Raw genomic sequence first — 27,636 nt, 5'->3', positions numbered from 1 at the left:
CTCTTGTATGATCTTTGCACCACACGCATCAACCTATTCTGTGAAAATGTTAACATGTGTGACTTCCTTTGAGTTGTAGCAAAATTTGTCATTTTTGTGGCCCTAGTGTGTCTAGGGGTAACCTTTAACTTCTGAGTCTCTTGTCCCTGACTTTACTGGATTTTCACTACTTCTAGTTTTATTTGGTGCTGGGGATCTCTGCATGCTAGGTAAGCACTCTGCCATCCGACTTACATCCTCAGCCTTTTGTCGAGTGTGTTTGTGGTTTTCCTTTGAAGTACAGTCTCTTGTAGTCTACCTAGGCTGGCCTCAGACATTCAGGATAGCTGAGTATGAGTGTGGATTCCTGATCCTTCTTGCCTCTAACTCCCAAGTGCTGAAATTACAGGCATGTGCTACCATACCAAGGTTCTTTTGTTTTGATTTTAAAAGGTAAGCTTGTTGGTAGCCCAAACTGCACTAGAATTAGAAATCCTACTGCTTTTGCCTCTACTGCTGAAGTGCCAGGACTATATGGACATGCTCCGTATTTGGCAAGACAAGCCCTTTCAAAGATAAGTAATGTGAAATTAGGTGTTATCTAGTAATGTACTGCATGTGCTGTAGGGACTGACTGCATGCTCTCTCTCATGACTAAAGCCCCTTCCTCATTACTGACGTTGTTGGCCTGTTTGAATGCTTTGCCCAGGCTGCAGTTGTTTGATTGTTCCTGTGGTTTCCTGAGTCCCTGCTCACCATTTAGTATACCTGATCCAAATTCTGCCTTATCTACTATTGAGATTGTGGCTTTGCAGACCTATGATTTGCAAGTGTCTAGAGTGTCTTGATTTGAGACAGACAGTTTACAGTCAACAGAAAATTGACATTTACTTTCAATTAGATGTAGAAACCAAGGTTGTTACTTTATAAATCTATACCAAATATATCTTCGGTAAGTGTATTTTGTTAAATAGTTATTTGGGCTGCTATATCAAAATACTTTAGAGTTCATGGTCTACAAATAGAGAATATTTTAGAGGCTTGGAAGTCTAAGATCAAGACATGAGAGATTTGATGTGGTACCATCTTGCTGTGAGGACACCAAGCTCCCTTAGGCCTCTTTCTAAGGACATGAATATTAACATTCAGACCATGTTAAACAATAGACCAAAATGCTAGTATTTGTAATATAGAACTCACGTCTAAGTAGAATCCCAGTTTAGATGTCACAGAGCTCATTACAATGACCATGTTGGTTAGTCCTTTGTAGGTGAGTAACTGTAGATGCCACTGTCTTGAGTCAGGTAGACTTGGTGGATGTGTCTTCAGGGAGCTTAGGTCTTAAGTGAGCAAAATTTCATGGTAGGAAAATTGTGTAGAGTTCACATGGAGTTCACTGTTAACAGTCTCCTAATTAAGCCATATTCCTATGGCTTGGTAAACTTAGACTGTCAATGGCAAATTCTGTAAAACATGTTATTATATAATGATATTTGAAATATTATTTTAAGTAACTTTAAATTTGATTCTACTGCCAAAGGCACATCACTAATATCCTATACAGTTTTATGAAATGGAAACAAACTGATTTGTAATTTAATTTGCAAAATAAGAATTATTTGTAGGTTAGAATTCCTTAAATTTCCCAGAATTTTAAGTCATGTTGCTGTAATGAAATTTTAGAAAGCAGAAAAGTATTTAACCCCTTTAGAAGTGTCTCGACAGTAAATTCTAAAATGAAGCTTTGGAATACAAGAATTTAAACAGAGCTTTATATATCTGGTCAGTTTTATCATTTAAACGCTGTGTAGAAAGTTGTATGTGAGTTGATCTCAGGAAGAGAGGCAGGATAAGTACAAACAGAAGACAGACTGAAGGGATAAGAAGCTGCTAATAGACTTTGACCAAAGTGAGCACTGACTGGGATCTTGTGGTCAGGCTGGAGTTGCCTTAGCTGGCTTTCCATCCCGAGCTCACACGTAGGAATACCTTGTCTGATGTTTCCCCAGCTGCTGAGACCGTTACCTGTTCTATACCTGACAGCGTGCCAATAGATATCACAGTGAAGCTGATGGTCTGCCTGGTCCATCTCAACATCCTCGAGCCTCTCAATGTAAGTAGGCGGAGAGCTGCCCTGTGGGAGAGTGCTAAAACCCTCCCATTAGGGCATACTTCTCCTTCTAGAAATTATAACCAGGCCTTAGACTAACATTTCTTAGTAATGGGGAGGGCACAGTAAAGCATCAGATTATTTTCATAGGAATAGCTCATAAAAACAAAGCGGTTTGGAATTGGGCTTGGATTTTACTTTAGAATGAGAACCATCCAAACATGAGAAGCTGTGATTTGCCCTCAGGCAGTCTATGAAAATTCTTATAACTACTCTCTTTTTTCTGACTTTGGAGCAAGTATTTCATCGAATAAAAAGATACATTGGGAATCAAATCCTTCCCTTCATGGATCTTTGCATGTTCATAAAACATGCAAGCTATCAGTTGGTGAAAAGTGTTCTGAAGAAAAACAAGGAATATACAAAATGTAGGAATGAGGAAAGTGCTAAGTTTTTAGTAGGGTAGTCACCTGAGGGGTGACATTGGGTGAGAAATGAGGGACTAGCTGTTCAGAACATCAGCCAACCATGGAGCCAGACTTTAGGCTGGCTGTTAGGGAAGGCTCTCAGAGTGCTGCTGACCTTCTAGTCCCACACATGCATTAAGACAGATGAAGGGATGAGTGCACGTGTGTGATGCACATGATGCAAGTGTCAGGCTTTTTAACAAGTACAGAAATGAGCAGAAAATAAGCTGCTTTTGCTAGTCTGCGCTGCTTCTTGGCTCATGTCATGTAGCTGATAAACAGGTGTGGTTTTTGTAATGTTTGGCCTCTGGTTTTATTTGGAGTTTAGCCTCTCTTGACAACACTGGTGGAACAGAATCCTGAAGATATGGGCGACCTCTACCTTGATGTTGCTGAAGCTTTTCTGGATGTTGGTGAATATAACTCTGCCCTTCCCCTGCTCAGTGCCCTGGTGTGCTCTGAAAGATACAACCTTGCAGTAGTGTGGCTTCGGCATGCAGGTAATATGTTTGTGGTGGAAGGGAAACTTTTTTTTTTTTTTTTTTTTTTTTTTAAGAGAAACAGTTTTAATCATATAGCCAAGCAAGAGTTTATGTTCCCAACACGGTAGCCATTATAACATGGTAGAATATTGGCACAAGCATTTCTGGGTTTGGTGTAAGACTAGTATTTAAGTTGTCTTGCCAGACTACTGAGTGCTTGCCCTTACGTGTCAAAATACTTCAATCCCTTAACTTAAGGAATGCCAGGATCTTCTGACGTAAGTGACATTAAAAAGATCAAAGCCACAGTGCTCTCTAGAGGACAAAACGTTTACCTAATGATGTTGACCTTGCTGCAAACAACTAGGGTGATAATGTACGTGCCCCTTAAATACCCATCCTTCATGTGTCATACCATACAGTATAGAACTATATTATCAGATAGGACAACATTATTTTTAAAGCGTTTTTCCCATCCAAGTACTAACCAGGCCCGACCCTGCTTAGCTTCCGAGATCAGACGAGATCTTTTAAAGCGTTTTTATGAATGCATTTTAATGTTATTTTGGGAGAAAGTAGTTCATGTGCTTTTCACTGCTGTTTGAGCCACACATGCAAGGAGACAGTTGAGGAAACAATCTGAGGCAAAGTATTTAGGAAGTCATTGCAGTGAAAAGGGCCTAGATTGGTGTTGGGGTTGCTAGAATGCAAAGAAAAAACCAGTGGTTGATGGAGGACTGGAGGAATTTCTCTGAGGACTTGTTTTGAGGCATGGAGTGGGATCATGGGAGTGACTTGATATTGGGGAGTTACAAAACTGGGAAGCCCAGTAACAATGTGAGTGAAGTGGATATGTGATAGTGAGAGGCCAGAACTGGAGAGTCGCATCTTTGTGGGCTCATGATGGGAGGAAGAAGCTAGCTCCCTGTCGCCAAATTAGAAGAAGCCAGTACCCTAGCTTTTATAAAATACTAATTTTAAAATACGTAGACAGTTAATACTTTGAATAATCACTGTGCCATAGTAAACACGTCTGTGGATTAAGTTGGGCCTCCCAGTCATAATCTTTTGGAAACAGGCCCTGTGTTAGTATGGGTAAGTAATTATTTTGATTATTATGTAACATTAAAAAATGCCAGTGAAGACACGGGGAATGCCTAAAGCATAGTACTAAGTGAATAAAGACACACCAAATTGAATATAGACACTTATTTATAGCCTTGTAGCAGGTTAATTCTGATGGGTGGGGGTGGAAATCTAGCTTATCCATAGAATGCTTGCCTTGAATGCATAAGGCTCTGAGTTTGATCTCTAGCATGATAGGGAAAAAGATCAGTAGATTGATCATTGGATTAGAAAATAAGATAGTTGCTTTAAAGTGCTAACAATATTAGTCATTCCTTTGTTGTTATAATTGTCTTATGTCACTCTGTTATTTCCTTAAAATGGGAAAAACACTGCCAGGTGAAGCAGTATAAACTGGTGACCCAGGCTTGGGAGGCTGGTGCAGGAGGCTCGCAAATCAGTGAGACTGTGGTGTGAAGTCAAATAAAATAAGTTACTAATTAAATTAGGAACGGAATCGTTCTGGCCAGTTTCCACTTGAGACTTGAACATCTTTGACGTCTTAGAGTGTTTAAAGGCCTTGGGCTACATGGAGCGCGCTGCTGAAAGCTACAGCAAAGTGGTTGACCTGGCTCCACTCCATTTGGATGCAAGGATCTCGCTTTCCATCCTTCAGCAGCAGCTGGGGCGCCCTGAGAAAGCTCTGGAAGCTCTAGAACCCATGTATGACCCAGACACCTTAGCCCAGGACGCGAATGCTGCACAGCAGGTAGGCCACACCGCACGGGCGCTTCTCTGGGCAGAGTCTGTGGAGTTCTCCTCATCTGCTGCTGTTTGAGTGTTTGCCTCAAGTTTACACAGCTACAGCCAAAGCTGTTCCACTGAGTGTTCAAGTTAGTGGCGTTTTGTTTGTTTTGATGTGTTGTATGTACTAGGTAGTGTGAGTGTGTGTGTGCATGTTTGTATGTCAGAAGCACACATGGGTATCTTTCCTAGATTTCTTTCCACATACATTTCTTTACTGAGACAGTCTCTCACTGAACTTGAAGCTCATCTATTTGGCTGGCCAGTGAGCTTGAGGGCCCTTCTGTACTGGGATAAGCCCACTGGCCTGGCCTTTATCTGGGTTCTAGGAGTCTAGACTCAGGTCTTTACGCTTGCATGGTGGATCGTTTCCTAGCCTCCAAGTGGAATGGCTTTGAAAAGCCATTGAAAAGTCTTAAGCTTAATCACTTTTTATTAGATACAAATTTTAGCTTTTAAAGTGTTAGATTTTAATTATTATTATAACGTGCTAATTTTTTTAAAGCAAATGTTCATAGAGTCTGGTTTCTAAAAAAAATTATTTCTACAAATAAAACCATTATCGCAAAGACATTTTATTACTCTCTGTCATGTGCTTGTCTATTCAGGAACTGAAGTTACTGCTCCATCGTTCTACTCTATTGTTTTCACAAGGCAAAATGTACGGCTATCTGGATACCCTGCTAACCATGCTTGCTATGCTTTTAAAGGTGGGTGGTGATGTTCTCGTAGCCTTGCTTCTTTTTATAATGTTTAAATTTTGATTTAAGTAGATTATAGCTTTGTGATTGTAATTGCTCCTCTGTATTAAACTCAAACATTTTAAAGTGAAAGGCAGATAAATACAGAAGATTTAGAAATTAGTAATACATGACTGGAACTGCTTTTATAACACTCGAGGATCAACTCCGGTGCCTCACATGCGTTAGGCTCTGCTGTTGAATTGTATCCCAGCCCTAAGATTGGACATGCTACACGATAATGTAAGTTTGATCATAGAAAACGTGAAATAAAGCCTTAAGTTTACTTATTTTGAAATATGAGAATAGTATTACCAGTTATTAGCCTTATAACAGTCGTGTATATTAAAATGGTTCATTTTGCAAAAATGTTGAGCAAAAAGAGGTCTGCATCCATTTCTAGTCCGTTTTGCAGGAAGTGTCGAGGATTCACCCACTGTGCAGCGCTGCACGTCATAGCTACTGCACTGATGACATCCCTCATAATGACTATAGTGACTGCCACTCCTTTGATAAGGAGAATAAATCAATCATCGTACCTTCAGGCATTTAGAATGTAGAGAGATCTGCTGAGGAGTCTTCAGTCTGGCTCGTGCTACTCAATGGGTCACACTGTGAACATCATGGACTAGAGCTTCTGACCATCTTTTATTCAGGTTGCGATGAATAGAGCCCAAGTTTGTTTGATATCCAGTTCCAAATCTGGAGAAAGACATCTCTACCTTATTAAAGTGTCAAGAGATAAAATATCAGACAACAATGAGCAAGAAACATCAAATTATGATGCAAAAGGTAATTGCTTCATTTACTTTATGAATTGAATTGACAAGGATTCTGTAGTAATACCTGGTAATAATCTAAGTTAAATGAAAATCTGTCAGGTATAACTGACTCATTTAATGCTAAAAGGCTTAACTGTAAATTCTTTTAAAACTTAAAAGGGAAATACCCATTGGATCTTTTTCTGAAAAATATAAAGTAAAAGAACTTTGACTTTTTTTTTTTAAAGATTTATTTATTTATTATATATAAGTACACTGTAGCTGCCTTCAGACACACCAGAAGAGGGCATCAGATCTCATTACAGATGGTTGTGAGCCACCATGTGGTTGCCAGGATTTGAACTCAGGACCTCTGGGAGAGCAGTCAAGTGCTCTTAACCGTTGAGCCATCTCTCCAGCCCGAACTTTGACTTTTTAAGAAGAAAATTAATTTGTGAAGATTAGATGACACTACAGACTGTATGTGCAGTTAACTTCAATTACATGGATTCTGTTCTGTTTTGTTTTGTTTTTTTTTTACAAATATAGCAGTCATAGAAACTCTCTGAAAATAAATTGCTGTGACCCAGTCTAAAATCCTAGGACTTTAGAAGTCATCTAGTTTGGGGTAAGAAGGCACTGGGGATAGAGTGAGGTTGTTACTCAGAGAAGGACTTTGGAAATGAGACTAGAGATATCAGTTTGGCAAGATGACTTCACTGTCGCTCATGTGACAGCACTTCTTAAACTGCTAGCTAGGCTAGGCACTGGAGCCCAAGAAAGCCTGAGTCAGCAAAGTTCAGCTGCCCATGTGATCTGCTGTAGGTGCCTTCGGATCGGAGCCCGATGTCTCTCCATGGATTCTGGGCTTATTCCAGTAGCTTCTCCTCTATGCCATGCAGTTTGCACCATTATTAAATTATTTTTCTCCACATAAAACCTACCTTCTTCCTCATTCTAGGTGTATGGTTTTTCTTAGGTTGGTAAAGTTATTGACTTCATCTTACTGGACGTGGAGTCAGGCTGGATGCATGAGCTGAGCTTCTTTATGTCATGTGCAACTGTAGGGCTGGGTTCAACCTTAGGGCCTTGCACATGCAAACAAATGGGTGCTCCACCTGGAGGCAGATCTCTCTCCACATGCAACTCTGTACCATGATAGTTTCACGTAACATTTTATGTCTCTCTGTTTGCAGCTATATTTGAAGAATGTATATTTCATTGGCTAGTAATATATAATTTATTATTTCTTTATATTTCGGTGTGCGATAGTAATGTAGGGTAAGCATTGTAAGTAAGTGTAGTTCATATTATAGCGCTATCCATGTTCTGATGGTTTAAAGTAGATTATCAAAAGAATAATTGGCGGCTCAGACAATACAAATCTTTTTGCCTTCCTTTTCTCCTCTCCTTATCTTCCATTTTATCTCCCTCCATTTTTCTCTTTCGGTGTTAGGACTGAACTGAGGGACTTAACACATACTAGGCAAACACTCTGCTACTGAGCTCCAATCACCAACCCAAGTTTTTATCCCTCTCTTCTTCCCTCCTCTCCCCACTTTTCTTCCCTTATTCTTCCTTCCCTCCTCTTTCCCCCACCCCTTTTCCTGTCTACCTCCCCTCCTTCCTTCTTGTTCCTCCTCCCTCCCTTTTCCTCTAAATTGCTCTGGCTTGTCTTGACCTTGCCGTGTAGCCCAGACTGGCCTTAGCCAGCACATTCCCACGTCATTATCCTGAGTACTGAAGTTTATCAATGCTCACTTCCATGTCTGACCTGCTATTTTTAATGTAGTTTTTAAAAGGAGCCTTCTGGAGAAATGAAAAGGATGTTAAAGGAAAAGTGAAATTTTAAGGCAGAGAAAAGAAAAATGAGATTAGAAAAAGACTAAACAAACCCAAATCTGTTAAGTGTGGAAGTCAAGTCACTTTCCAAACCTCAGAAGGTTGCAAGCATGCATGCAGAAGTCCATGTGATCACCCATGAGAGGACATTTGTTAGAGCAGCATGTGTCTGAGCCCAGACCGGCAGAGGCCGGTGGGATCTGTTTGGCTTTGTAGTGCGAGCTAATTGGAATGCCAGGTTGTTGAAAGACATAGGATTGAGGGAGTCTGCATAAGCAACTACTTGATTCTTCCTTTTGTCAGGTTATCAACAGGAGCTTAGGGCAGAGGCTGTGACGGCTGCCTGCACTTGTGGATGTACAGCATGTGCATTTGTCTTTTCCACCATTGCTGTGTCTGGAACCCACACTGTCCTCACTGGCTTTCATTTGTCTCATTTTAGCAATATTTGCTGTACTCACAAGTGTCTTGCCAAAAGATGACTGGTGGAACCTTCTCCTAAAGGCCATATATACCCTGAGTGATCTGTCCCGGTTCCAAGAAGCTGAATTGCTCGTAGATTCTTCCCTGGAATATTATTCATTTTATGATGACAGACAGAAACGCAAAGAACTAGAATACTTTGGTCTCTCTGCTGCAATTCTGGACAAAAATTTCAGAAAGGCCTATGACTATATCAGGTGACTTTCCAATCAGAAATCATACTTTAGAAATATTTATGTCTGTATCTGTGCCCGAGCGTATGTATGTGTACACTGTACAGGAGCCCATGGAGGTCACAGGAAGGCATCAGATCCTCTGGAACTGGACTTGCACATGGCTGTAAGCCAACATGTGGGTGCTGGGAACTGGATCTGCAAAGGGTGCTCTAGCCCTCTTTTGTCATACTTTAACTACATACTTTGGTAGCATGTGTGTGCTTACTGACTTAAGACGCTCACCGTCAAGAGTTACTAAACCGTGTTGTTTCTAACGCCCTTGTGGCTCATTGGTTCACTGGTAATTCTTAGGTGTTCTTTCATGGGGTAAACTCGAGGGGGGCATTTCTCAGGTTCAGGTCCCCACTGACACTGCCTGGTTACATGACATCAGGCTTAGTTACTTAACCTCTTTTTTCCCGTATCCCATTTGTGAAAGAACATCATACTTTTGTACGTTATCATATATGAAGCCTTTCAACAGTGCGGGCACACTAAGTTTTTCCTTGTTTATGGTTCTGTAGCTATAGTAAGCTGAGAGGCGGGGCAGACAGCCATTGTTTCCCTTCACACACCTTCTGCTGTTTTAGGGTAATGGTAATGGAAAATGTCAATAAGCCCCAGCTGTGGAATATTTTCAATCAAGTTACCATGCACTCCCAAGATGTAAGACATCATCGCTTCTGTCTCCGTCTGATGCTGAAGAATCCAGATAATCATGCTCTGTGCGTTTTGAATGGACACAATGCATTTGTATCTGGCAGTTTCAAACATGCACTTGGTAAGTGTGCTGGCGCCTGACTGTTGTAGTGGTCAGGGGCTGGCTTCTGCTCCGGACACAGCTGCCTAGAGTAGAGACTATTTTGAACATTAAATGAGTTGGTCTGAAGAAGTATTAAAAACAGAGCCTGCTACGTAAGTGTTCTAAGTATAGTAATAATGAGAAGAAGAATGTTTGTTTGTTTGTGGTTTAAGTCAGCAGTTATTCCTGATTAGAAGTCCTCACATGGCAACTGCATGGACAGACACATGGACACCATCACACATAACACAGACATTCTCCCTTCACTATGAAAATAGACTTAAGGTCATAAAATAAATTATGATTGTTCTGCTGAATTACTTTAGAGTGTTCTATATAGAAATGTTTATCTCTACTGACGTTACTCTTTATCATCAGGATACACTTAATGAGGATACTTCTAATAGTGTTGTACATTGCTGTAAAGTTTAAATGAATATGTGTGTGATTGATATTTAAGATACTAGGGTCTTTTTTTAAATTTAAGATTTATTTTATATATGTGAGTACACTGTCGCTGTCTTCAGACACACCAGAAGAGGGCATCAGATCCCAGTACAGATGATTATGAGCCACCATGTGGTTGCTAGGACATGAACCCAGGACCTCCAGAAGAGTAGTCAGTGTTTTTAACCAGAGCCATCTCCCCAGTTCTGATACTAGGGTCTTTCTATATTAAAACCAATGATGTTTGGTTTTAGAACATATTTGAGTGATGAGGAAAGCAGGAACGGTATTCTTACCACATCATCTGGCCTTGCTTACCTTCCAGGACAGTATGTCCAAGCCTTCCGTGCCTATCCCAGTGAGCCTCTTTACAATCTCTGCATAGGCCTCACCTTTATTCACATGGCATCTCAGAAGTATGTGCTGAAGAGGCATGCGCTGACTGTGCAGGTAATGCATTCGGTTCTCCCAATTTCCTCGTGTTCGTGGAAGTGAGTGAATATACGTAATGTCTTTTTAAAAACCTGGTTTCAAAAGCAGTGCCTGCTTGAAAAACATGTTGAGAATATTCAGTACTTACTCCTGTGTCCCAGACTCCTAGGATACAGCATATTGTTATACTGAAGATTTGAGGCTGATTTATAGCAGTTCATGAACATATAGAGTCAGATCATAGCAGGTAAAGACATAGGTAGGTTCTACAGGATTTTGAATTAGGTCCTTTTATACTCTCTGGGGGCTCCAACTGTCTTAGGTCTACAGATTCATTTAATTAGTTTCGTGTGTACATAGTTACACTTCTGTATAAGTGCATCTACACACATTGACCTGCATCTGTAGAGGCCAGAAACGGACTCAGAATCTTTCTGAATTGTTTTGCACCTTAAGGCAGGGTCTCTTACTTGAATCCAGAACTCTGATTCAGCTAGTCTAACTAGCCACATTGCTCCAAGAATTTGGTCTCCACGTTCTTAGCACTGGGATTACAGGCAAACTGCCGTGACCACAAGGCAGTTAGGTGTGCTAGTGATTAGAGCTCCAGTCCTTGGGCTTGTGCAACAAGTGCCTTACCTGCTGAGTCATCTCCTCAGCCCCTAAATTAACTGATTTAAAGTCCGTTCTAAGGGGCTTAACAGTAACAATGTCAGGTAGTTCACAACCATCTATAACTCCAGCTTCCAGAGGATCAAATGCCTTAGGCCTTCATTGGCACTTGCATGCATGTACCCATATCCCACCCCAACCAAACACACACACCCCCCTAAAAGTAATACAAATTGGTTAAAATATCTAACATTTAAATAGAGTGTTATATCATCACTAAATTTGTGTATGTGTTTTTTCTTTTAAGATTAGGAGATATTCTAGTTTCATTTTCTGTTGCTATGATAAAACACCTTGACAAAACAACTTAGGGGGAGAAAGTGTTTATTTTAGCTTTAGCTCACAGTCCCAAGTTGTTGACAGTCATAGTCAGAGTGGGAAGAACTTTAAGGAGTTGGTCATATTATAGCCCCAGTTAGAGCAAGGAACAATGAAGGCATGCATGCTTGACCTCAGTTTGCTTTCTCCACTCTTCCATAGTTCAAAATCCCCTGATTAAGGTATGGTGCCCCCCACAGTGGGTTTGGTCTTTTCACCTCAAAGTAACCAAGGTAATCCCATACATACATGCTCATAGGCCAGTCTAAGTTGGATAGTCCCTCATTGAGACTTCTCAGGTGATTGTAGATTATATGTCAAGTTGATAAAATTAGCCCAGAAGTATTGTTCCATGTTAGAATACTTGCCTATCATATGTAGGATTATTGGTTCAATATCTGTCTAGTTTCCAAAAAAGGAAGAATTCTTAGTTCTTTATTTTTAAGATTTATTTATTTATTAAATATAAGTATACTGTAGCGTCTTCAGACACATCAGAAGAGGGCATCAGATCTTGTTAAAGATGGTTGTGAGCCACCAGGTAGTTGTTGGGATTTGAACTCAGGACCTCTGGAAGAGCAGTCAGTGCTCTTAACCACTGAGCCATCTCTCTAGCCCCCCCCCTTAGCTCTTTTTAAACTTAAAATTATATGATTATAATGTTTTTATCCTTTATTCTATCCAAACCACCTAAAATACCCCTCCCCACACTTCTTCATTGTTGTTAACATGCAAACATGTATGTGTATGTTCCTAAATACAACCTGTTGAGACTGTTCAGTTCATAGAATGTTAGTTGCATGTGTCCAGGGCTGACTGTTTGGCACTGGACAGCCCACTGGTGTTCTGGGTGTACTAAACCAGCTACCAACTTTCCTTAATAACTGAGACCTTGGGAGTGTTTTATAGATGTATCTGTTGGGACTTAGCTCCTCAACTCTGCATTTCCATTTTTATTTCTTTTGGTAGTGGTCTCTGTTGTAAAGAAAAGGTTCCTTGATGAGGGGTAAAGACTACACTTATCTGTGGGTATAAAGACAAATGTTTAATAGGTTTTGTTAGGAATTATATTGCTTTTAATAAAGTGCTTGTACATTCTCTTCCAATAACCATGACTTTACGACTTCAGTAGCACTGAGAAGCTAGCTGGGTTTCTAGTACCTGGTGTGGTTTTCCTCCTGTTGCGTGGGCCTTGAGTTCAAATAGAGAGCTGTTGGTTACTGCCAAGGTATGCATGCCACTTCTGCACCCTTAAGGTTACTGAGCCATGCTGGTTGTTGATTTGGTGGTTCATACGTGTCGTAGCTGGGTAGGAATATTGGTTACCTCCCTCCTTTTGGTACCATGAAAGCTAGTCCTCAAAGTGGGCATTCAGGTCAGTTCCAGCTCTGAAACTTAGGTTTCTGAAGTACATGGTGTTTTCAATTGTAGGGACTTACCTTCCACTTATGGGGGACAACCAAGGGCAACAGTAGTAGGCTGTATGTTTTGGGAGTCTCTTGGGCAGTCCAGGCCAACAATTCAAAAGAAAGGGCTTCTCAACTCTGCTATTGGTAATCTTGGTGTTTGGCTCTTGGAGGGAATACCAGATGAGAAAAGTTTATTAAAATTATATAATTCTCTGTATAAATATACATATATGTTATTTTTTAAAATATTTTAATAGTATGTTTCTTGTGGCTTTTTCAGACAGTCTTGTTATTTTTCTTCCTCCATCTTTTTTCTGTACCTAGCTCCCTTTCAGCTCTGTAGAGTGCCCCCTTCCCAATTCCCTTCTCAGGTGACTTGTATCTTGCTGTTTCCCCTTCCCCCTCCTGTTTATTCCCTTCTTCGTGGCTCACCACCATCCCTTATTCTGGAAGTGGTCTCATTTTATTTTCTGGATTTCTGTAGTTACTACAGGCTATTGTACTCGAATCTGAAGAGACGGAGCCAGGAGCCTCTAGTGAGGGAGAACATGCGATGTCTGTCTTTGGGTCATAATCTTGTCTAGCTCCAAACATTGAATAGCGCTGTGTGAGGGCAAAGCACATTTTCATTCTCCATTTGTCAGGTGTAGGACATGTAGGTTGTTTCTGTTTCCTACCTGTTGTATCAGAGCATCAGTGAGCATTGATTGCTGTAGTCGCTGGACCAGTTAGCAGTCCCACCATACCACCAGTAGTGAATGAGGGTTCTCTATTTTCCTACATCCCCTAACTTTTAGTCAGTTGTTTCATGGAGTAAGATGAAAATCTCAATGTTTTGCATGCAGTGTTGCATTTCCATAATTTCTAATGGTGGTAAACATTTTTTGAGATATTTTTTTAGAATGCTCTTGTTTAAGTCCCAGACCCATTTTTTTTTTTTTCAAATGGGTGATGTCTATTGAATTCTTTGTATCGTCTGGATGTTAATCCTCTGTCAGTTGGATAGTTGGCAAAGATTCACTCACTCTGTTAATTTTTTAGTTTTATTAAGACTCACATGTCGATTTTTGACCTTTCCTTCACCTATGTTGTATGGGGTACTGCCTATGTTTTTCTGCTAGAAGTTTCAGTGTTTCAGGTCTAGGTCTTTGATTCATTTAGAGTTAGTTTTTTGCAAGAGTATTAGTTCCATGAATATATCTCTGCCAGAGAGAGTGTGAGAAAGCAAGCAGGGGAGAAATTTTCTGTTAGTTCATATAATAGTGCAAAACTATGTTTTAAAAAATAGTTTGTTCTAATATGAATATAAACTCGGCCAGATGTGTACTACTCAGGGTGGTAAGAGATGCCCAAGGCCAGATTGGGCTATATAGTGAATTCTTAAGAGGTCTAAACCAGATTATAAAATCTTGTCAGTATGACTGCATTCAACACATTCATGATTTACTGTTTGATGTAGCCAGAGTTATAACGTGTGGCCTTCTTTTCCAGTGTGCTGTCCTTGGTGGTTGGGTAGCATCTCAGAGTCAGTTGAGCATACTCAGCCATTCTTTTCTCCTTGACAGGGATTTTCCTTCCTTAATCGATACCTCAGCATCCGTGGGCCTTGCCAGGAATCTTTCTACAATCTGGGCCGCGGCCTTCATCAGCTGGGGCTGACACACCTTGCGATCCACTATTACCAGAAGGCTCTGGCACTTCCTCCGATTGTGGTAGAGGTAAGTTTATAAACTTAGATGTCATCTCCTTTTTATCTGTAGACAAGTATGGTCTGCTATGTATTATGGTCTAGACAGTGATGTAAATCATAGCTTTTAAAGTAAAATTTGTCTGGACCTGGAGTAGAGATACATGCCAGTAATCTCATGGGACTCCGAGGAGGATCCCAAGCTACCAAAAGATCTTGTCTCAAAAGTATTTCTTTTGTAGTAAAACCATTTGAACTATGCACATGTGTAGAGTTCCTAGGACAACTTCAGTGTTGGTCCTTGCCTTTCATCTTGTTTGAGACAGGCTTTCTTGATCACTGCTGCTGACCCATGAGCTACTGGGGCTCACCTCGCACATCCCATCTCACTGTAGGATCACTGGGGTTACAATGTGATGTGCTGTTGTATCCAGCTTTTACTTGAGTCCTGGAGATATGAACTCATCCTAATGCTTGTCCAGCAAGTATTATATACATTCAGCCATCTTCTCAGCCTCCTTATGTAGACAGAACAATATTAATGTAGTTTCTTAAGTTTAATTGGTACTCTTAATTTCTCAAGCCAACTCTGAGTAGCAGCATCTATTTTTGGCCCCATCTGTGAAAGTGAGTATCACAACAAGGGAATTTCCCGAGAGTTCAGAGTCTCCCTAAGGAACAGGAGTCACGTCAAGCTCTCACTGGAGGTCACCAACTTCTTTCCAGTGCTGCACAGTGAGACAGAATTAAGTCTGTTCTGCTCTGGCTGATGAGACTTCTATAACCTGATGTTTAAACATTTGGTGAAATTCTGATTATGATAATTAGGTCCAAGGTATGTTTTTAGTACATGAATTGAAATCATTTTGGAAAATTATAGAAGTTTGTTACAATATTGACATAGTTGACAAATGGAAATAATCTTTTTTTCTTCTAGGGTATAGAAGTTGACCAGTTAGATTTACGAAGAGATATTGCCTACAATATGTCTCTCATCTATCAGAGCAGTGGGAACACTGCAATGGCACAAAAGCTTTTGTATACCTACTGTGTCATATAAGCAGTGTAACGTATAGGATGATGTGTGGACCATACCTTCTGTTGAGACCTTATTGTTCTTGATGATAAAATGGTACTGTCATCACTGTACCTACTGCAGGGGTTGTAGCTCAGCTGTAGACTGCCTGCTTGCATCATATGTACAAGGCTCCGGATTCAAGCCTTTGAAAATCGAAACACTGCTTTTGTCTCTGGAATATATGCAAAGCTATTATTCCTATGAGAATGTACATATTATTCTTTTCTGTTAGCATTCTACAATAAAATCTTTCCTAACACCTAAATGGACAATATTGGCTTGAGTCAGCTGGAACTGAACATACTATTTTCTACTTAATATCTACTGACCTCCTGAGTCCCAGGTGTTTTGATGGTGCTGGTATATGGGAGACAGACAGTGTGGTTTGTCCTTCAGGCATTACAGAGTACACTACTGAGATAGCCACCACTGAGGACAGTTATTTATGTATTTATTTTCTTGTGCTGTATATTGAAACCAGCGCCTTGTACTGCTATGCTAAGCAAGTGATATACCACTGAGCTACATCCTCAGCCTGCAGTTTTGTTTTGTTTGTTGAGACAGGGTTTCTCTTTGTAGTCTTGACTATCCTGGTACTTAGTCTGTAGACCAGGCCGGCCTTGACCTCAGGCCTGCTTCTGCCTCCCAAGTACTAAGATTGAAGGTGTGTGCCACCACCACCCAGTTGCACCGTTCTTAAATATAAAGTGTGAACATGTATTTCTCTGAAATATTTGTTCCATTTATATACGGCACCATTTCTCATAGCTATTACTTACAGTCAGCACCTAACAAAATTATTTAAGATGATTTTACGGTGGGAAGACAAATAATTGGTGAATTTGGCATTTATCTGTGGGCATGTTAATTTCAGAGTATAAGCCTTGGAATCAGGCTTAGTTCAAAGCTCAGTGCTCCAAGGCAAAACAACCAGTACATGTGGCTTCCCAGTGGAGAAAAGGGATGATCATGTTCAGTTATGTGTCACAGCACTAAAGGGCTGGGAAGTTGGATGTATGGAATAAAGTGTTGACAAAGTTTAAAGATACTTCATTACATGTTCTTGAATCTCAGATTGAAAAAAAATTTGCTAGATAGACTGTTTCTTGGACAATAAATGCTCTAATCTTTTATGACTGATCCAGTAAAGGGAAACCATGTGAGACTGGGATCAAAATGCAATGGAGACTTTAGGAGCTCTTCCCACTCTTTACACTGTATACACAACTACAACGCAAAATACAATGGAGACTTTAGGAGCTCCTCCCACTCTTTACACTGTGTACGCAACTCCCCAGTTGAAAAGCAGAATTGTAAGTAGTTAGTAAATGTATCTTGTATTCTGTATGTTTCTATATGTAAATAAATCCTATTTTTATAATTGAGATTTCACCTTTTAAAATTTTTGATTTCATGCCCTTAAGCTATTGTGATAAAGCTAACTAATTATGATTGATAAGTTTAGGTCTTGGAATCCTGTGTGAGCATTTTTCCTGTGGAGTAAGTTCTCTGAGTAGTAAAGTGGAGGAAAGACAGATGGGGTGTCTGTGTCAGTGGTTATTGTGGTCAGCAACTAACAAAATGATATTGGGTGAGCTTGGACTGCACCTCAGTTGACAGAGTCTTCCTAGTGTGCATGGAGTCAAAACCAGATGTGGACACACTTGGAGGCAGAGGAGAACTTCAGGGTCATGCTTGGCTACAGCACAGGAAATTTAGAGCCAGCTTAATTACATCAGACCCTGCCTCAAAAAAAAAAAAAAAAAAAAAAAATCAGTTACTGGTAGGAACACGTAGTGTAATCTTTTACTGTTCACGAGTCTGTTTCTTTAGCTATAGACATAGACAGGCCTTGTTTCTCATATCTGCTAAACAATATTGGTAGAAACAAGTCTTAACAATTCTCTAAGGGGGAAAATCTGTATTGTGTGTTTATTTAACATTGAAAATCACAGCTAGGGCCAGGGAGATGGCTCCGTGAAAGTGCTTGCCGTAATCACTTACCCATGTAAACCTGATGTGCTGGCCATCTTATGGCAGTGAAGAAGGCAACGATGAGAGGTGAGAGGTGGGAGCTTGTGGGCCAGAGATCAACCAGAAAGACCCTGCTTCGACAAGGTGGAAGATGAGAAATCCCCCAGAGTTGTCCTTTGACCTCCATGTGTGCCATGGCATATGTATGCCTGTGAATAGACAGAACTGTCACATTAGAACATAATTTTAAACAAGCTACCATTTTTTGAATGTTACTGTTTTACTCTACATTAAGTTCTCTTGAGAGAGTTATGTGGCTTCTGCTTTTGTGGAGGACAGGCATTATTAGTTGTTATTTTTACCTTCTCCACAGAGGTTTAAAACTCTGGCCAAGCTTTGTTACTCCTGTCCAGAGATTCCTTCAGAGGAACATATGTTCCCATTTAGAGCAGCAGATTAGGAATTTAGCCTCTCTTCTTCCATTGTTCTACTTCCTTCCTCCCTTCCCTTTCCATCCCAGCTCTCTGCTTTCTTGAATATATTTGCTACTGCTAAGATTCTACTCCATGGAGTCTTGCTCCTACCTGGGCCAAACAAGAATTTCCTTTTTCCTTCTTCCTTGGGTGTGAGCTGAAACTGCATGGTTAGTGGCCAGCCAGCCGTTCTGTCGAGAAAGGAGAGAGTTACATACCAAGAGAATGTAAGGAAGGCTGAGTTACATAGCCTACATGGCACAGTTGTTCTTCCTTAGGCCAGCCACAGTCCTGAGTCATTCCCATGGTGTCACTGGCTCTATCGCTTCTCTGTTAATGCTTACTGTGTCTCACACTTTTCTTTAGGTTATGCCAAAATGTAACTGAACTCTACCATTTCACTTAACATTGTTATATTTTCACAAAGAGACATGTGTAACAGCCAGAGACGTTTAAGAATGTATCACCGGTCAGCAGCGAGGCTTGCTCAGCTCTGCCTATGGCAGTAGAATATTGCAAGGCCCTGTGTTAGCTTTCCATTACTGAGACAAATGCCTGAGGCAAGCCACTTAAAATGAGAAGTGGTTTATTTGGACGCACAGTTCTGGGGGTTTTGACCCCTTGTTACCTAGACCCAAAGGTGACAAAATACAATGTTTAAGCATGATACTTAAACAGGGTAGCAAACCTTGAATGCAAAGGAGTGAATGCCATGATAAGTGAAGACACGGTAAGGAATAACTAGAAAATGATACCACCTGCAGGTCCATAGTTCCCAGACAGGTTATTTTATTATGAAACTGTGAATTACGTAGTAATTAGAATTTTGAGGTAGTAGAGAGGAAAAAAAAAATCGGTGAGCTGACATTTTGAAGTGGGTAAAAGATGGGTTCTGTAAGCTACTTGAGTACAGGTCCCAACATAATTCCAACCAATGGAGATGAGGTCCCCCTTAGAAGATTAACTCCTGCCTTAAAATGGGCAGTAGGCTAGTGCTCAGGGCACCCTGAAGCCCAAAATATTGGTAGGTAGAGTGTTTGAGAAAACCTGTTGTGATATAAAGGTTGAATTGGAAAAAAAAAAAGTGGCTTCATCTGTATAGAATGATCAGGCCCAAAGAATGCATGTTAATGGCTTATTCTCAACTTGAAAGGAATTTCAGATGATGAGGTCACCCATTTCATTAGCAACAGCATTAGGAGATGTCTGATTGAGTGGTCAGAATAAAGAGTATCTCTGTTTGTTGTGTGTGCATGAGTGTGTTTGTATGTGCATGTGTGCACATGTGTACAGGGTCTCACTGAACCAGCACACTAGCTTGGCATGTCAGGAAAGTGTTCTCTTACTGAGATACATCCGGTTTTCATGAAGCAATTTTATTCTCTAAAACTCCACTTTCTAGTATATTGTTACATAAACTCAACTGGGCTCCACAAAGGTGGACTGGTGAGTAGCATTTGTAGAAAAGGGTGGTGGCTTGGGACAGGAGACCTCCAGCTCCCTGGCTGGCATGGTGAGGTCTCTTACTCAGTCATTGGCTGGGGCGCCTATAAAGGCAACATGTCTCTGGATGCAAAAGTACTATAAGTACACCACAAAACGGGTACCACAAGAAGGAATTCAGAAAAGAAGGCTTACAGGGTTAGACATTTAAATGAGGAAATAGAAAAAGCAATTCAAGAAGACAAACTAGAAAAAGAACTGAACAGTTGTCAGAGAACTTAACATTGTAAAATGTCATGTCTTATGACATTATGATAATTACTATTTCTTATATTTCATTAATAATTTATATTTCATAAATAATTACAGGAGAAACATACTCTTATATTTTCTTATGTGCATTAAATGGCAGTACATTTCAACCTATTTAGAGTAATACTTAACTGTTTCAATGTTTTTTTTTTTTTTTTTAAAGATTTATTTATTGTATATGAGTACACTGTAGCTGTCTTCAGACACACCAGAAGAGGGCATTGAATCTCATTACAGATGGTTGTGAGCCACCATGTGGTTGCTGGGATTTGAACTCAGGACCTCAGGAAGAGCAGTCAGTGCTCTTAACCACTGAGCCATCTCTCCAGCCCCTGTTTCAATGTTTTAATACATCAACTTTTAATATTTTTTAAAAGTGAACTTTTTAATTGAATAGGGAAAAGTGTTCGGAGCATCACGTCCACATTTGACAGCTGTCTTGTAGCAGTAAATTATTAAAGATCTGCTCTATGCTCTCAGTGTGTGTGCATACCTCCTCTGCACCCACACAAGATCTCTGGATTCATGAATGAAAGACACATACACCATCTTTTTTTTTTTTTTCGGAGCTGGGGACTGATCCCAGGGCCTTGCGCTTGCTAGGCAAGCGCTCTACCAGTGAGCTATATCCCCAACCCCACACCATCTTACTTTTAATATGTTCTAAGCTAGCTTAATGCTTGGGCCACTCCTGAACCTCTGCGTGGCTAACACACTCTCCTCTGATATTCCTGAGTTAATACTTACTAAATCTATATTTTATCTTTGCTACCCATGGATCTTTCTAGACAGCCCTTCTTGGAGCTGCTTTGCTCTTGCACCTACAATTCAGCCATTCACCGTCCTGCACCTTCCCAGCGTGGTCTGTCCTACATCCTTGTCATGGGTGAATCCTTTCTTCTCCTTCTCTTGCGTTTCTTGCCTAGGAATCCTAAAAGTCCTGCTTTTGTCTACCTGCTATTGGCTGCTGACAACTTTATTTCCCAATTATAATTAGCATAAGAATACAAGCTGCTACATTTCCCCCCTTTTTGTCCACTAAAAAAGCCTTTTCGGATATATGCTGAACATAATTAGAACAGTTATGCAAACTATGAGGTATGATACACACTAACAGCGTCCAGTCTATCAATTATGTCAATTTAGGTGCATATTCTATCATCTATCCTAACTGAAAGAGTCTACAGTTCTTACCTTATGTTTTGATTTTAACTTGCATTACCATCTGAAAACCATCCTTTCAAATCCACATCTTCCTCAATGCTAAAGAACTTAAGTTTGATTTTGAGATGATAGCTAGTCTTCAACCTTGTCAGAGATCCAAACATGAGTTAAATATTACCTGGATACACAGGAAGTACAGAAACATAGCCTCCAAAACGTAACCAATTTGCAGAGATTGCTGACTACATGGACAGTCCCCTAATTTCTTACAACACTGGAACATCTGTCTTCAGCCTTCTGGCCCAGATCCATCTGGCAGACCTTATGTGAAGCAGAATTATGAAGGACTAGTTCACCCTGTCTTGGCAGAGCTAAGCTGTCGACTATCCTACATGTGTATCCTTTCCTGGACAGTATTCTTTATCTGCAGATGAATTAGGGCCATTCCTGCCAGTGGCCTACATTTGGTACCATAAAGCAACTCTGGAGATAATGATGCTCAACGCCTTCTTTGAACTGTAGAGGAGGTGCTGTCAGGAGCAGACATGTCCCATAGTCAAATGATCTTTAATAATGAAATAACATTAAATGTCATATTCTGTTGATTTCTGATGTTTTGAAGACTAAAGTATATCCAAACTGTTAAACCTTAACTACCCTTAGCTATTTCTATTTGAATAATATTGAAAATACTTTATTATAGTTAAATCAGAACCTAACATAACCACGAGTTTGCTATCTGGCCCGTAACTTGCTTTACTTGATCATCCTAAGCAGTTTGTGATAGCAGCTATTAGAAGGACTGAGTCAAAGCCTTGTATTCTTAAATGAGTTGCATAGGCACAATGCTTATCTAAGAGTAACTATTAATTTTAAATTTTGTATCAATATACAAGGATTTATAACAATGAAAACCTTAAATCTATGTCAATATATAAATTCTGTACCAATGTAAGAAATTATAACTTCAGTTTTATATCAGTGATGAAGATTTCTATCAGTTTAAGATTATGACTACACAAGCTTTGTTGAAGAGTAAAGTTAACTCAGGGACTAGACAAGACTTCCCTACTCTCTCCCTACCTATTCAATATAGTACTTGAAGCCCTAACCAGAGCAATGAGACAACAAAAAGAGATCAAAGTGATACAAATTGGAAAAGAAGTCAGAATATTCACTATTTGCAGATGATACAATAATATACATAAATTACTCCAAAAATTCCACCAGAGAATTTCTACAGTTGATTAATAACTTCAGCAAAGTGGCTGGATATAAAATTTAACTCAAACCAGTAGCCTTCCTCTGCTCAAATGATAAACAGGCTGAGAAAGAAATTAGGGAAACAACTCCCTTTACAATAGTCACAAATGATATGAAATACCTTGGTGTGACTCTAACCAAGCAAGTGAAAGATCTGTATGACAAGAACTTCAAGTCTCTGAAGAAAGAAATTGAAGAAGATCTCAGACGATAGAAAGACCTTCCATGCTCATGGATTTGCAGGATTAATATAGTAAAAATGGCCATTTTGCCAAAAACAATCTACAGATTCAATGCAATCCCCAACAAAATTCTAACTCAGTTCTTCATAGAGACAGAAAGAGCAATTTGCAACTTCATTTGGAATAACAAAAAATCCAGGATAGCGAAAACTATTCTCAACAATAAAAGAACTTCTGGGGGAATCACCATCCCTGACCTCAAGCTGTATTACAGAGCAATAGTGATAAAAACTGCATGGTATTGGTACAGAGACAGGAGACAGAACAGTAGTATAGAATTGAAGACCCAGAAATGAACCCACACACTTAATGGTCACTTGATCTTTGACAAAGGAGCTAAAACCATCCAGTGTAAAAAAGCATTTTCAACAAATGGTGCTGGTTCAACTGGAGATCAGCATGTAGAAGAAGAATGCAAATTGATCCATTCTTATGTCCCTGAACAAAGCTCAAGTCCAAGTGGATCAAGGACCTCCACATAAAACCAGATATGCTGAAACTAATAGAAGACAAAGTGGTTAAGAGCCTTGAAAACATGGGATTGGGGAAAATTTCCTGTATAGAACACCAATGGCTTATGCTCTAAGATCAAGAATTGACAAATGGGACTTCATAAAACAGCAAAGCTTCTGTAAGGCAAAGGACACTGTCAATAGGATAAAATGGCAACCAACAGGTTGGGAAAAGATCTTTACCAATCCTGCATCTAATATCCAACATGTTACATACAAGAACTCAAGAAGTTAGACTCCAGAGAATCAAATAACCCTTTTGAAAAATGGGCTACAGAGCTAAACAAAGAATTCACAGCTGAGGAATACCAAATGGCAAGAGGCACCTAAAGAAATGTTCAACATCCTTAGTCATCAGGGAAATGCAAATCAAAACCCCGAGATTCCACCTCACACCAGTCAGAATGGCTAAGATCAAAAACTCAGGTGACAGATGCTGGAGAGGATGTAGAGAAAGAGGAACCCTCCTCCATTTTGTTGGTTGGATTACAAGCTGGTACAACCACTGGTAATCAGTCTGGAGTTTCCTCAGAAAATTGGACATAGTACTACCTGAGGACCCAACTATACCACTCCTAGGCATATACCCAAAAGATGCTCTAACATATAACAAGGACACATGCTCCACTATGTTCATAGTAGCCTTATTTATAATAATCAGAAGCTGGAAACAACCCTTCTTCAACAGAGGAATGGATACAAAAAAATGTGGCACATTTACACAATGGAATACTGCTCAGCTATTAAAAACAATGATTTAATGAAATTTTTAGGCAAATGGATGGAATTAGAAAATATCCTGAATGAGGTAACCCAGTAACAAAAGAACACACATGCTATGCACTCATTGATAAGTGGATATTAGCCCAAAGCTCAGAATACCCAAGATACAATTCATAGATCACATGAAGCTCAAAAAGAAGGAAGACCAAAGAAAGAGTGGTTACTTCAGACCTTCTTAGAAGGGGGAACAAAAATACTCAGGGGGAAATATAGAGACAAAGTGTGGAGCAAAGACTGAAGGAAAGTCCATCCAGAGACTGTCCTACCTGGGGATCCAGCCCATATACACCCACCAAACCCAGGTGCTATTTGGATGCCAGACTGCTCCTTGGTTCCTGTGTCCTGAGAGCTCTGGGCAGGTTCCATTTGGGCCACGTATTTGAACAGAAGTGGTGGTCTCATCTGTCCTCTCAGCTGTGTCAGCACTTCTGGGAGACCAGCTCTCTCCCAGCAGGATTTAGGTACAGAGAGCTGTGGCACAGGGTCAGCTGTGGGCACAGTCGGAAACTGGAAGGAAAGTTTTTTAAACATTCACTTATTGTATGTATGTGAGTATGCTGTAGCTGTCTTCAGACGCACCAGAAGAGGACATCAGATCCCATTACAGATGGTTGTGAGCCACCATGTGGTTGCTGGGAATTGAACTCAGGACCTCTGGAAGAGCAATCAGTGCTCTTAACCACTGAGCTATCGCTCCAACCCCTGCAAGTCTTAACATATACAAGAAAATTACAGTAAACCCCTGTATAAACCCCTGTATCTTACCAGACCACCAGGGATTAAAGCTGGACTTCAACAATAACGGAAACAACAGGAAGCCTACAAACGCATAGAAACTTGACAACTCCCTACTCAGGGAACTCTTTATGTCAGGGAAGACATAAAGAAATTAAAGACTTTCTAGACCTCAACAAAAATGAAGGCACAATATGCCCAAACTTATGGGCTATAATGAAAGCAGTGGTAGGAGGAAAGTTCGTAGTACTAAGTGCCTTCATAAAGAGATCGGAGAGATCGCATACTAGCATTACAGCTCACCTGAAAGCTCTACAACTAAGAGAAGCAAACACACCCAAGAGGAGCAGAGGGCTGGAAATGATCAAACTCGGAATAAAATCAGTTAGAAACTAAGAGAACAATGCAAAGAATCAAATGAAGAGTTGGTTCTTTGAGAAAACCAACAAGATAGATAACCCTTTGTCAAACTAAAAAGCAGACAGTATCAAAATAAAATCAGTAATGAAAAGGGAGATATAACAACTGACACTGAGGAAATAAAAAAAAATCATTAGGTCTCATTTCAAAAGCCTGTACCCCACAAAACTGCAAAATCTAAAGGAAATGAATGATTTTCTTGATAGATATTACTTACCAAAGCTAAATCAAGATCAGGCAAACTTACTTTCTCTCTCTCTCTCTCTCTCTCTCTCTCTCTCTCTCTCTCTCTCTCTCTCTCTCTCTCTCTCTCTCACACACACACACACACACACACCCCAATTCCAGTTCTCTCTCCCAGTTGTCTCTGTCTTCTCCAGACTTGAACCTTCTTGTTCCCTCCCACCCCCTTCCCCACACTTTTTCTCCTTCTATCTACCCCATGATGTCTACTTTTCTTCATGAGGTTCAAGCATCCTCCTTGGCCCCCCACGCCCCCCGTTATATGGATCATAGCATGGTTTTCCTGTACTTTATGGCTAATGTCCATATCTTAAAAGTGAGTAAATACCATGTTGTCTTTCTGGGTTTGCATTAGCTCATCCAGGACAATCTTTTCTACTTCCATCCATTTACCTGAAAACTTCATGTCACTGTTTTTAATACCTGAGTCATAAACATTTCTTTATCCATTCTACAATTGCCATAATTTCAGGATCTATTAAGGCTAAACACTTTCACAGGCACATTAAATCTGGGAGCAAGTATAGATTTCTCTTGAGAGTTTTACAAATATGAAAAGGTTAGGCCATGCTCTAAGGGTGTCAACAATAGATAACTTAGAAGAACCATTGCCTATCTCTTGATCCAATAAATCAGGCATTATCCCCTTGCTTCAGAACAATTAGTACTCTCAAAAATAAATCAAAGTATACAGTCTGAACAGTCTTGTCTGAACTACTCCAAGCCTTGAGGCTTGGCCCAATCACACATCTTGTATGCTAGTAGAGCGTAATAAGAATGCCTGGACCTAGCCTACTGTGCCATATCCAATTTTTAGGTCTATTTTGGGTCTCAGAACCATGTCCAGGTCTAGTCTGGTAAATTTCCTGAACCTGCTTGCTTGCATTCTCCCAAACTCTCGTCACACATCCTATGAGCTGGCCCAGTCTGAAAAGAGAATACTTTAAAATCCATTAAGTTACGAAATCTAAAAATGTCAGGAATGTTGGTGCTTACTTTTGGCTCCAGTAGTCAAGAGGCAAAGGGAGGTAGATTTTTGCGAGATTGAGGGGACCCTGGTCCATATAGTTCTAGGTAATCCAGGGATACATTTTTTTTTTAAACTACAAAGACATTTCATCTAACGAGCAAGGACCATGAAGGTAGCAGTATTTCTCATAATTTGAGTAAACTGTCATTTAGTGTAATTGCTCATATAACTTTTGAGTTTCTAGAAAACCAGAAAGGCCTTACAGAATTGGATTATACACACTAGAGGCCCAACTTCATCAGAAAGCTTCCCAGCATAATCTAAAAGAGCTTCAGCACAAGAGGTACCTAAGATCATCAGAACAAGATTTTTCTGCCTTACTGATTTGCATACTTTCATCACAGGCCATGTATTCTTTGGGTCATTCTCTGGTCACATTATTTGGTAGTCTAGTTTTAATTTAGTTATCACATCTCCCTTACTAATTACTACTACAGTCTTACTAGAAATGGTCACCAATCTAACTATAATTCGCTTTCCCAAACTCAAATAGGTAATCTAAATGAACATGTTAATAACAATACCTTTTGATGATGATACCTAAATGAAGAAAATTGTTCTTGTTCTAGATCAGGACATGAATATTCTGGCATGTACTTGTGATTGTCATAGGTAATTAGGGCAGCAGATGTCTATCCACCAAAGATGATCATAGCCCATGTGTAGTGATTGTGAACTTCTTATATGAATTCAGGTCTTTAGTGTTGGCTCAGGACCAAGGTTAATTATCTATAGGACTCCTGGCTGAGTCAAGACTAAAAGCTCTAATACTTTCATTCATTTCATTCATCTTTTACATATATATTTGTATATATATATATATATTTGTCAAACACACACATACACAAGCACAGACTCACACATATACATACACACACCTAATGCACAATTATCTTTCTGAGGAAAGACATCTATGAATAATAGCATCCAATAACAATAGTGTCCAAGTAAATTCCTTAACCAAATGTCTCAGTTTGTGTTTGCTTTTTGAAACAAAATAACTTTGGGTAGAAAGTTTATAAAGAGCAGAAATGATTTCTCACAGTTCTGGAAGCCAGGAAATCCAAGATGGAGTTGCTGACAGGGTTAGTGTGTGATGGGACTCTGCTCTCCACATCCAGGGGCACCTTATTGCTGGTGTCTTCTGGGATGCTAGGTGCCTTATCGTCTCATGGTAATGGCAAAGGGTCAGCAGAGCTGAAGGCAGTTGCCGCCAGCCCCCTTTAAAGACATGAATCCATTATTAAAG

The 27,636-nt window shown here is 40.0% G+C and overlaps 2 protein-coding genes across 10 annotated transcripts in view; one reads left to right on the top strand and one right to left on the bottom strand.

The window, feature by feature from the left end:
• Positions 1–27,636, top strand: part of Gtf3c3 (general transcription factor IIIC subunit 3) — a 61,616-nt gene that overhangs the window by 17,039 nt on the left and 16,941 nt on the right. For 2 of the 4 annotated variants that reach the window (XM_063267350.1, XM_039083807.2), the window contains exons 9-17: positions 1,989–2,092; positions 2,885–3,056; positions 4,670–4,872; positions 5,516–5,617; positions 6,304–6,439; positions 8,693–8,930; positions 9,539–9,729; positions 10,523–10,647; positions 14,594–14,746. In XM_063267350.1, coding sequence (XP_063123420.1) covers positions 1,989–2,092; positions 2,885–3,056; positions 4,670–4,872; positions 5,516–5,617; positions 6,304–6,439; positions 8,693–8,930; positions 9,539–9,729; positions 10,523–10,647; positions 14,594–14,746 — 1,424 coding nt within the window. 4 annotated transcript variants of the gene reach the window in all.
• The window catches only part of Ccdc150 (coiled-coil domain containing 150), a 115,683-nt gene continuing 104,839 nt past the window's right edge, over positions 16,793–27,636 (bottom strand). For 3 of the 6 annotated variants that reach the window (XR_010054601.1, XR_010054604.1, XM_063267174.1), the window contains one exon: positions 16,793–27,608. Coding sequence is in view for 1 of the 6 variants with exons in the window: in XM_063267174.1 (XP_063123244.1) it covers positions 27,576–27,608 (33 nt within the window). In the remaining 5 variants the exon portion in view is untranslated. The remainder of the gene's footprint in view (positions 27,609–27,636) is intronic. The other 3 variants (XR_010054600.1, XR_010054598.1, XR_010054599.1) reach the window with 3 other exon arrangements.

Source organism: Rattus norvegicus, chromosome 9 (assembly GCF_036323735.1).
Source record: "Rattus norvegicus strain BN/NHsdMcwi chromosome 9, GRCr8, whole genome shotgun sequence".
NCBI classification, from domain to species: domain Eukaryota; kingdom Metazoa; phylum Chordata; class Mammalia; order Rodentia; family Muridae; genus Rattus; species Rattus norvegicus.
The sequence above is the reverse complement of the archived record's forward strand: the minus strand, read 5'-3'. Positions and strand labels throughout refer to the sequence as shown.